The sequence below is a fragment of the Portunus trituberculatus genome, chromosome 2, assembly GCF_017591435.1.
Source record: "Portunus trituberculatus isolate SZX2019 chromosome 2, ASM1759143v1, whole genome shotgun sequence".
Taxonomy (NCBI): Eukaryota; Metazoa; Arthropoda; class Malacostraca; order Decapoda; family Portunidae; genus Portunus; species Portunus trituberculatus.
In genome coordinates, this window is record NC_059256.1 from 504,601 (window position 1) to 516,936 (window position 12,336).

Genomic DNA, 12,336 nt, shown 5'->3' on the forward strand with positions numbered 1-12,336 from the left:
TATTCTGCAAAGAATGTATCATTAAATCAGCCATCTAAGTACCCCTGGAAATCTTCTTGTGAACCCCTAGGGGTTCGTGAACCCTTATTGAGAACCCCTGCTCTAGAGTCTAGAGAGTTTGTTGTCCACAGAAGACCATGTGCGGTTCTCTCGAAAGTGTTCTACATTCTTAAATCAAATAATGACCTTCGTAATCTTCCATGTTGAATAACATCAATCCATGTTGGTTCAAACTTGCCAAGAAACCTTGACAGAATTTCATCATTTTCATCATCTAATGATGAGACTAATTCAACGAAGTTTCAGCAACATCATTAACTGGCACAAATGCCAAAGCTTGAAAGTATTTCACGGTGATTGCATTTCTTGGATCATTATACCAAGTCTGTACTCCTGAGTCCTGTATTTCTCTCCACAAGCGCTGTCTGAAATAAAATAAAAAAAAACTCATCCATAAATGCTTGTGTTTGTGTTTACTACATTTTTGGCCTGATGTCCTTGGTCCATATGTCCATTCTGTTAAATGTTGTTTAGGCCAAATGGCCGTCGGCCAATTGTCCGTTCGGTTAAATGTCTGTCGGCCAAATGTCCGTCGGTCAAATGTCCATTGGCCATATGTCCGGGAGCCCCGTGTGCAGCCTCCTATGTGCACATGCACAAAGCAGCCGCTGTTGGAACTGTGATGTGAACAGTTCCATACAAAGATTTTTGTATTTTTTTTTTAACTGAGGGATTGCTACTGACATTAAGAATAAAGATCATATTATATTGTACAAGTATAAAGAAAGAATTAAAGAAAAGTCATTATATTGATTATTATTGATAATATCAAATTGAAAAAGGGGATGCTGCAGTTTCACAGTACCTATACACGAACCACCAGTTGTCCAGTGTCTATTATGACCACAAGTGTCACTGTCTATCACTTCGCTTATGGTAATCACTTATGAGGTGGAACCTCTACTGCAGTGGTTCTTAACCTGGGGTACTTGTATCCCCAAGGGGTACGAAACCTTAAACCTAGGGGTACGAGACATGGTAGGCAGTGCAATGGTACCGTATATTTACCATGAGAAAGCAAAACATATATTTTCCTAATTTTTCTCTTACTATAATTGTCTCAATTTTTTTAAGTTAAGTTTTTCAAGTTGAATCCCACTAATTGACACTTTTTATTTGAAATATAAAAAAAATTGCCTTTGTTCAGTAAATAAAAAAAAAAAAAATTCTCAGCAAGGTTTTTATCACTATTCCTTTTCATATGTTTGTATTGTATTTATATTGGCGGGGGTACGAGAATTTTTTTTGAGATATCAAGGGGTACGGGCACTGAAAAAGGTTAAGAACCACTGCTCTACTGTGTCAGCTCGTGTCACTATATCACGCACTTCGCTAAGCCACTGGTTCACTAACACTTTTGAATTTCTGGCCTCTGCACACTGCAACTCTAAGGTTGTCCGGGCACTTGTCTGAGGCCAGAAATTAATTCCAAAGCTGCAAGTACTTCTGCTTGAATTGTCTCTGGTGGTGGGTGAAGTGTGACAGTGGAGTAGTTAGGGCTGAGGGCGCCGTGGAGACGGTTCTGCATGGTGAGCACCTTAGAGTGGCGTGGAGATAAACAGAGTTCCTGCAGGTGTGGTATCCGTTGTTCCTTGTAGAGGGTGGTAAGGCCCATCACGTCCCTGCAGTGCTGCAGTCTGTGCAGATTGTGGAGAGGAGCGGCTTGCTGCTTAGGAAGGCCGTCCTCTATTAGCCTTGCCCTCCGTTGAATCTTGTCCAGGACAATGAGGTGGGAGGGCGCTGCTCCATCCCAGGTGAGGCAGAAGTGTTCAAGAGAGGAACGGATCTCAACTCTGTACAGCAGATGCAGCCCAGTTGTTGTTCAGGAGGCCGGCCATCCTTCGGAAACAAGCCAGCTTTACCGCTGCTGTCCTGAAGAGCTACGTGATGTGTGCATGGTAAGTCAGCTTGTTCTCAAAAGTGACTCCCAGGATCTGCAGCGCTGGCTGAGACGTCAGTTGTGTCCCATTTAGGATGGTGCAGAAGTCGTGCTCTGACAAGCAGCTGTGTTTTTTGTTGAGTTAAGGTGACCTGCCATCTGTGTCCACAGTCTTCCAGACGGCATAGTGTGTTGTTGAGAACTTGAGGCGGACTTTCACCAAATGCTCTTTCCCTGGCGAGAAAGCCAGTCACAGGGTGACATTATCGGCATATACACGTGTGCTCGGGAAGAGATTTAGCATATTGTTTATGTACATGTTCCATAACAGTGGAACCAACTCACTGCTCTGTGGAACACCTGCGCTTATTTTCTGAAGGGAGGACTGTTGCCCGTTGTAGACGACCTGCATCTCCCGCTCTTGCAGGTAATCACGCAGCAGCTCCAGCTAGGCGCTGCCCACTCTGGCCACGTGTAGTCTCTTCACAAAGCCGGTGTGCCATACGTGGTCGAAGACACCGGCGATATCCAGCGCCAGGACAGCCGTTGGTTTCCCCTGGCCCAGGGTATCACTCCACTGGTTTGACAGCAGAAATGTGAAATCTGCCGCCGAGTGAGCCTTCCTGAAACCGAACTGCCTGGCGCTGAGAAGATGCTGGCTCTCTAGGTGGGATGTGAGGCATGTCAATACGATGCTTTCCAGTACCTTCCCCACCACTGACAGCAGAGATATTGGGTCATAATTTGCTGCCTCTGATTTGCTCCCTTTCTTATGTGCTGGCACCATATGGCTTAGCTTACAGATTCTCGGCCACTTTTTCTTGGTGTAAGATGGCCTTGAATGATATGGAGGGAGGGTGTGATAGCACGTCAGAGCACCTGCGAAGAAAGCGTAGACTTAGTCTGTCAGGCCCCCACAGACTTGTTCTCGAGGACTGAGAAGGCAGCTCGTACCTCTCCCTCTTTTGTAGTGATAGTGGTCAGCTTGTTCCTCTCGATCACAGGGAGGGAGGGAGGAAGCGTAATGGCCTGAGGGACAGTCATCTTGTGGCCTAAGTGTTGGCCCAGTAAGTCCATCTTATCCCTACTGTTTATAAGGAATTCCCCAGATTCTTCTAGGAAAGTGGGTATGGTGGAGATCGTACCTGCGCCTTGTGTGTCCTGTACGAGATCCAACCACTGTTTTGAATTTGTGACCGCTCCTTAGCTTTCTTTTTTTACTCTCCACCCATTGCTCCCTGGCCCAGGCTTGGCTGGCTTTCACGTAGGCGGTTGCTTCTTTGTGGTGGACTTTGTTCCTAGTTTGTAGATGCGCCACAGTCGGTACTTCGTGTCAGAAGTGGTGCAGCACTGAGATCCAAACCAAAGTTGGTCTGAGAGCCTAACTCTGTGCTGCTTATGGGGTACGTACCGCTGTGCTCTCTCTCTCTCTCTCTCTCTCTCTCTCTCTCTCTCTCTCTCTCTCTCTCTCTCTCTCTCTCTCTCTCACACATTTTTTTCTTTTTTTTTATTTCAGTAAGTCTCTCTCTCTCTCTCTCTCTCTCTCTCTCTCTCTCTCTCTCTCTCTCTCTCTCTCTCTCTCTCTCTCTCTCTCTCTCTCTCTCTCTCTCTCTCTCTCTCTCTCTCTCTCTCTCTCTCTCTATATATATATATATATATATATATATATATATATATATATATATATATATATGTAGTGGCTAATTATCTTATGTAGGATTTGATATCAGGTTTCAATCGCAACACTGCACTTATTCGGGTAGGTATATTGTTTCTTACTTTATAGTTTTGTATATATATATATATATATATATATATATATATATATATATATATATATATATATATATATATATATATATATATATATATATATATATATATATATATATATATATATATATATATATATATATATATATATATATATATATATATATAGATAGATATATAGATAGATAGATAGATAGATAGATAGATAGATAGATAGATAATTTCTTTTTCGTTTTGTTGATCTAGTTATAGCAGTTTATTCAAGAGTTACTGTAGAGTTCCGAAATTCAATTTTGTTACACATACTCTATAGATTGTGCATAATTTTCATCTCACGCTCTCATTTTTTTTCTTTTTAGTTTTTTCCTTTCCTTCTTCCTGTCTACTCTTGTATTAGTGATAGCTCAAATGATATATAAGTAATACACACAGATTTCAAATTAATCGAGGGAAAATTGTGGCATTATCATCACCACCATCATCTCCACCATCATCATCATCATCATCATCATTATCAAAACTAATACATGTCAGCATTTTTTTTTTTTTTTTTTTTGTATATAGTTTTCTCTTCGAAAGAGTGACTTTTGTAACTTTTCTTTTATTTGTATAAAATCCAAAACCCTACTCATCCCTTCTCTCGTCCGCACTCATGATGCCCACTCAGGCGTGGGCATTGTGAACTGTAGCATCCCGGAGCTTCCCCCAAACTTCCTGCGGGACCGAACACGCGGCACACTGAGAGTCAAGCAGAGCAAGATCGGGGTGCTGCGGGCTGGCTTCTTCAACAACGTGGAGGAGGTGAGGCGTCAGCTGATTGCCTCAGACTAAAATGAAAAGAGAAGCGTCAGGTTTTCAAATTTCTAGATAAAACAGGTTTTCAAAACTCCAGTTGGATGGAAGTTAAAGTAAATGAGAAGAATGATTTTTTTTTCGGGCGCGCGCGCGCGCGTGTGTGTGTGTGTCTGTGTGTGTGTGTGTGTGTGTGTGTGTGTGTGTGTGTGTGTGTGTGTGTGTGTGTGTGTGTGTGTGTATTTACCTAATTCTATTCTATTTGTATTGTACAGGGTTCAAGCGGGGCTCAGTGTCAGTTCTCCATATTTCCATTTATCTAATTTTCTTTAAAGCTATGCACATTATGTGCTGCAACAACTTAATCATTCAAAGAATTCCATTTTTTCACCGTTCTATGTGGAAAACTGTATTTTTGCAACATCCTTTACACACTGCCTTTTCCTGATCTTTGCATGCCCTCTTGTCCATCCAACTTCTGTCACCAGTACCAGGTCTTGCTTGTTTATTTTTTCAATGCCACTAACTATTTTAAACATTGTTGTTTGGTCCCCTCTTTCTCTGCTATCTTGTAAGGTTGGCAATCCCATTTCCTTCAGCCTTTCTTCATATGTTAGGTCCTTTAGTGCCGGCACCATCTTTGTAGTTATCCTCTGTGGATCCGTTCTAATTTTCTTATATAGTTTTTCAAGCTCGGCGACCACACCACTGCTGCATATTCCAACTGTGGATGTATTATATTCGTAATATTTTTTTTCATCATATCCTCGTCCAGGTAATGCAATGCCACCCTAATATTAGTCAACATTTTATACGTTGTTTCAAATACTGTACTTATGTGTTTTTCAGGACTCAGAGTTTCTTGTATAGCCACTCTCAGATCGTTTTCTTCTGAAATCTTCATTATTTGTTCCTCTCCCATAAAATAGTTCCATACTGGTCATCTCTTACTCTTTCCTAATTCCATTACATGGCATTTCTTGGCATTGAATTGTAACTTCCACTTCTTACTGCACTCATTAATTTTGTCTATATCTTCCTGCAGTAACAAACAGTCTTATTTGGTCTTAATTACTCCTTACAATTTGCATCATCATCAGATAAATTAATATAGCTGGTCACTCCATATTTTATGTCGTTTACATATACCTGGAACATCATGGGGGACTACCACTGACCACTGTGGCACTCCACATGATACTTTACTCCATGATCCCTGATCACAGTTCTCATCTCTCTGTTCTTCAAGTAATCCCTTATCCAATTCAATATTATCCTCCCTCAGTCCTCCTATGTTCTCGAATTTCCAGAGTAGTCTGTTATGGGTCACTTTATCAAAAGCCTTTTTTGTTTAGGTACACAGTGTCCACTCATCCATCTCTGCCCTCCAGACGTTCCTTTATTCTTTGAGTAGAAACTTAATAAATTCGACACATATGATCTTCCTGTCCTGAACCATGAATTGTTTGTTTGATATAACTTTTTTTTTCTTCTAAATATTTAACCCATTTTTCTTTGATAACAATTTCACATATCTTCCCCATAACACTTGTAATTGACACCGGTCTGTAATTTAATGGCTCGGTTGACTTTCCTCCTTTGAAAATTGGGATTATGTTAGCTCTCTTCCATTCCAGTGGTACTCTCCCTTCCTTTATGAGCTTGTATGTGTGTGTGTGTGTGTGTGTGTGTGTGTGTGTGTGTGTGTGTGTGTGTGTGTGTGTGTGTATTCACCTAGTTGTATTCACCTAGTTGTAATTTTACAGGGCCTGGGTATCATACTCGAGTGGCCCCGTCTCCATATCTACACACATCCAACCTTCCTTTTAAAACTATGCATACTCCTCGCTGACACCACCTCTTCACTCAAACTATTCCACACCCCCCCACATCTTTGTGGGAAACTATATTTCTTCACATCCTTCAAGCATATTCCCTTGGCTATCTTTTTACTATACGATCTCGTAGTTCTATTTAAATTTTCCTCTCTCAACATCATTTGCTCATTATCCACTTCATCCAGACCGTTCAACAGTTTATAAACCTGTATTAAATCTCCTCTTTCTCTTCTTTGTTCCAAGGTAAGCAAATTCATTTCTTTTAATCTCTCCTCATAGGTCATTTCTGCCAATTCCGGAACCATTTTTGTTGCCATTCTCTGCAATCTCTCCAACTTCCTTATATGCTTCTTTTTATAAGGGGACCAAACCACTCCAGCATATTCCAATCTTGGTCTAATTACCGTACTAATTAATTTCTTCATCATATCTTTATCCATATAATGGAAGGCTAATCCAATATTTTTATCAAATTATATGTTTCTCCAAACATCTTATCAATATGAGCCTCAAACTGCCCATGGTCTTGTATTATCACTCCCAAATCCTTTTCCTTTTCCACCTTTTTCAACACTACTTCTTCACCCATCTTATATGACCCTCTTGGCCGTCTTCCACTCTTCCCATCTCCATCACATGACTTTTGCTCAGATTAAATTCCATTTGCCACCTCTTGCTCCACTCCCAAATCTTATCCAGATCTGCCTGTAAAATTTCACAATCTTCTTCACTCTTCACACACCTACACAACTTCGCATCATCCGCAAACAAATTAATATAACTGTTTACTCCTCTGGCATGTCATTAATATAGACAAGGAAAAGTATTGGTGCCAGCACTGAGCCTTGTGGGACTCCACTCTCCACCACCAACCAGTCCGACTTTGCATCCCTTATTACCGTTCTCATCTCCCTCCATCTCAAGTAGTTTTCCATCCACTTTAACACTTTTCCTTTCAGTCCTCCATAAATCTCTAATTTCCATAGCAGTCTCATGTGAGGTACCTTGTCAAAAGCTTTCTTTAAATCCAAATATACACAGTCCATCCATCCTCTCTCTTTGTATTTTGTCAACCACTCTTGAATAAAAGCTCAGTAGATTTGTTACACATGACCTCCCTTTCCTAAAGCCAAATTGATAATAACTTATGATCCTCCAGGAACCGCATCCAATATTTCTTTATCACCCTCTCACAAATCTTACCGACCAAACTTGTTAAAGACACAGGTCTATAGTTAAGAGGCTCTTCCTTACTGCCTCCCTTATAAATGGGCACCACTTCAGCTCTTTCCACTCTACCGGTACTTCCCCGGTTTCTAATGAGCACCTTATAATATCATATAATGGATGTGTGTGTGTGTGTTTGTGTGTGAATGTGTGTGTGTGTGTGTTTGATCTGTTTATCATCTGCAGTCTCTAACAGCCAAACGTTTATCCAACAGCTCAGTGCTTTGTCTGTGTGTGTGTGTGTGTGTGTGTGTGTGTGTCACAACAGGGACAACAAGGTTTACATACCTACTCACTGCTATGAACACTACACACACACCCATCTCCATTATCAAACTCATCTTCTCCACGCTCTAACCACTGAGCTACCACTTTTTGTGTGTTTCAAACTATATCTTTAATTTCTCTCAGACATCTTCCTTTCTCAGCTTTTTACTATGCGATCTTGTGCTTCGAATGTCATATTCTTCTCTCAGGATCAGTTTCTCATTATCCACTTGGTCCATTCCGTTGATCAATTTATAAACTTGTATCAGGTCTCCTCTCTCCTTCTTTGTTCCAGGGTTGGTAGATCCATAGCCTTTAGTCTCTCCTCATATGTCATCCCTTCAAATTCTGGAACCATTCTTGTAGCCATTTTTGTAGTCTCTCCAATTTCCTTATGTGTTTTTTTATGAGGGGTCCACACTACTCCTGCATATTCCAATCTGGGTCTTATTATAGTACTTATCAATTTCTTCATCATTTCTTTGTCCATGTAGTGAAATGCTACTCCAATATTCCTTAGCAAATTATATGTTTCTCTAAAATTCTATCAATATGGCTTACTGGTTGATTGTTTTCTTCCATCGTCACTCCTAAGTCCTTTTCCTTTTTACTTTCTCCAGTTCTACTCCATCTCCCATCTTATAGATTCCCACAGGTCGTCTTTCACTCTTTCCCATTTCCATGACATGGCTTTTATTCACATTGAATTCCATTTCCCACTTTTTACTCCATTCCCAGATCTTATTTAGGTCTTCTTGCAGTATTTCACAATCCTCTTTTGCTTTATAACTCTGCACAGTTTCGTATCATCTGCAAACAGATTTATGTAGCTGTTCACTCCTTCTGGCATGTCGTTAATATAAATGAGGAAAAGTATTGGTGCCAATACTGACCACTGTGGCACTGTGCTCTCTACTGCTCTCACTTGGACTTCATATCTTTAACTACTGTCCTTATTTCTCTCAAATAATTTTCTATCCATCTCAATGTGCTTCCTTTTAAGCCACCCTTCTCCTCTAACTTCCATAGTAATCTTGCATGTGGCACTTTGTCAAACGCCTTTTTAAATCCAAATAAATACAGTCAACCCATCCTCTCTCTCTTGTACTCTATCAACTATTCTAGAATAGAAACTCAATAAATTAGTTACACAAGACCGTCTTTTCTAAAACCAAATTGGCTATTTGATATTAATTTGTTGTCTTCAAGGAACTCGATCCATTGTTTCTTTATTATTCTTTCACACATCTTGCATATTACACTAGTTAGTGATACCGGTCTGTAATTTAAAGGTTCTTCCTTCCTTCCGCTCTTATATATGGGAACCACCTCAGCTCTTTTCCATTCTACTGGTACTGTTCCATTTTCTATTGAGCATTTTATGATGTTGTATATAGGACTTGCTAGTTCTTCCCTACATTCTTTCAGTATTCTGCCTGAGACTTCATCTGGTCCCATTGCCTTCTCTTCATCCAGTTCCTTCATTAACTCTTTTATTTCAAGCTTGGTTACTTTAATCTCTTTCATATAGATTGTCTCTCTATTACCCTGTGGCCTCTCAAATTTGGATTCCTTAGTAAAGACCTCCTGGAATTTATTATTTAATAGTTCTGCCATACTTTTGGGTCTTCCACCATCCCGTTCTCTCCTTTTAACCTTTCTATTGTTTCTTTTGCCTAATTTTTCCATTTATGAATCTATAGAACAATTTTGGTTGCTCCTTACATTTTTCGACAATGTCCTTTTCAAGTTCTTTTCCTCTTCCTTCCTCACCTTAACATATTCATTTCTCGCTGCCTTGAAGTTTTCCTTATTTGCTGGATTTCTATTTCTCCTCCACCTTTTCCATGCTCCATCTCTTTTCTCCTTTGCCCTAGCACACCTTGCATTAAACCAATCTTTCTTTCCTTCTTCTTTAGGTCTATATTTTGGGACATATTCCTGACTCCTGTTTTGTATATTTCCAAAAATATGTTATATTTGTCTTGCATTGTCTCTGAGTTTTCCATCTCCTCCCAGTTTACGTTTTAAAATAGTTCTTGAGATTCTCAATATCAGCCTTTCTGTAATTTAATCGGTCTCCTTTGTATGAATCGTCTCTATCTTCCTTTCCCTCTTCTATATCTATTTCTAATATTACATGGTCACTCTTTCCCAATGGGCACTTATATCTTATATCATCATTCATTTGTATACCCCTTGTAAAAACTAGGTCCAATCTCGCCGGCTCGTCGTTTCCTCTGAATCTTGTGCATTCCTTTACTCTCTGGTCCATCATATTGTCTATCATTAGGTTCAAGAATCTTTCTCCCAGGCTTCTTCCCCCATACCACTTTCATAATTTTCCCAGTCCACTTCTTTACAGTTGAAATCTCCTACTAATATCACTTTTCTCCTTTCTTTAACGATTCTCGTTAGACTCCTTATTGTGTCATCTATCATGTCTTTATATTCTTGATTGGTCCATGAATTTGTTTTGGTGGCACATATGTTACAATGATTGTTAACTCTTAACATATATATATATATATATATATATATATATATATATATATATATATATATATATATATATATATATATATATATATATATATATATATATATATATATATATATATATATATATATATATATATATATATATATATATATATATATATATATATATATATATATATATATATATATATATATATATATATATATATATATATATATATATATATATATATATATATATGCAATATAGTCTTTCTTGTTTTCCTTTTTTTATTTCTTTCTTTAGTGACCTTCTGGAGAACGAAAGAAAATCTAGTAAATCCTACAAGTACTACAGGCAGGGACACTTTAACAGGGTCAGACATATGGTGGAACACTACTCTCGAAAGTCTCCCATTAATAAAAGTCGTTAATGTCATTAATATGTTGATATTACTGCCAGTTGTGTCAATTAAGACAGCAGATTCTAATAGTGATCGTGTTGGTGGTTGCGGTGCAGATACGTTACATAGTGCTGCATGACTCTGACGTGAAAGAGGTGGAGGGCTCGGTCACCACGGAGGGTTTCGTGACGCTCAGTCAACGGAATGTGCACAGCTGGAACGGCCTCCTGCTCTCCAATGTCACCATTGGTATTCTGGGTCCTGGCGCCTTCAACCTCACCCATAAGGTAAGCACACACACACACACACACACACACACACACACACACACACACACACACACACACACACACACCGCGTAGTGTAGTGGTTAGTACGCTCGACTCACAATCGAGAGGGCCGGGTTCGAGTCCCGGCGCGGCGAGGCAAATGGGCAAGCCTCTTAATGTGTGGCCCCCGTTCACCTAGCAGTAAATAGGTACGGGATGTAACTCGAGGGGTTGTGGCCTCGCTTTCCCGGTGTATGAAGTGTGTTGTGGTCTCAGTCCTACCCGAAGATCGGTCTATGAGCTCTGAGCTCGCTCCGTAATGGGGAAGACTGGCTGGGTGACCAGCAGGCGACCGAGGTGAATTACACACACACACACACACACACACACACACACACATACACACACACACACACACACACACACACACACAAATGGTAATAATTTTTTTGGTTTTCATCGAGTGTTTTCCTTTAATGATAATGCTGATAATAATAATAATAATAATAATAATAATTAATATAATAAAAATAATAATAATAATAATAATAATAATAATAATAATAATAATAATAATAATAATAATAATAATAATAATAATAATAATAATAATAATAATAATAATTATTATTATTATTATTATTATCATCATCATTATTATTATCATCATTATTATTGCTATCACTATTGTTGTTATTATTGCTGTTGTTTCATTGTTTTTGTTTTTGTTGTTTTTGTTGTTATTTGTGTCGTCGTCGTCTTTGCTGCTGCTGCTGCTACTGCTGGTATCGTTTTCTAATAAAGTGATAATGATAATCTATCATGATCCTCCCTTAAAAGTATGTAGCACGCAGGGGTAGGCCAGCTTTCCTGTCTAGTCCTAATGTGGAAATACTCGTATACCGATATAGGTATCTTACGGCCGAATGCTCATCTCCCGATGTTTCCCTACCTCATCTATCTGGAGCTTTCGGTTAATGAAAATCGGTTCCTTAACATTTCGTATATGCAAGGATCTATGCTTCTCCTTATTAAAAAAGCCACCATAGTAAATGCTTTGATGCTTTTGTTAATTTATTTGAATGACTAGACACATAAGTAAAGAGATACTTAGCCGAATCCTTTGCTATAGTACCGGAGTGTATAATATGACACGTGCACGTTCTGGTTTCCACGGAATTTGAGCCTTGTGGAGATGGAGAGTTCCCCACTAGCTACCGAGGGAGTGACTCTTCTCTCTCTCTCTCTCTCTCTCTCTCTCTCTCTCTCTCTCTCTCTCTCTCTCTCTCTCTCTCTCATTAAAGGGAGACTTATCGTTGTGTCCAAAAGACAGGCTCCCAATATAT

General features: G+C 39.3%; 1 protein-coding gene across 1 annotated transcript in view; it reads left to right on the forward strand.

The window, feature by feature from the left end:
* The window catches only part of LOC123501179, a 13,901-nt gene extending 2,815 nt beyond the window's left edge, over positions 1–11,086 (forward strand). Inside the window, exons 4-5 of the mRNA XM_045249835.1 lie at positions 4,380–4,513; positions 10,838–11,086. Of these exons, the coding sequence (XP_045105770.1) occupies positions 4,380–4,513; positions 10,838–11,083 (380 nt within the window). The 3' untranslated portion in view covers positions 11,084–11,086. The remainder of the gene's footprint in view (positions 1–4,379; positions 4,514–10,837) is intronic.
* Positions 11,087–12,336: the final 1,250 nt, after the last annotated feature.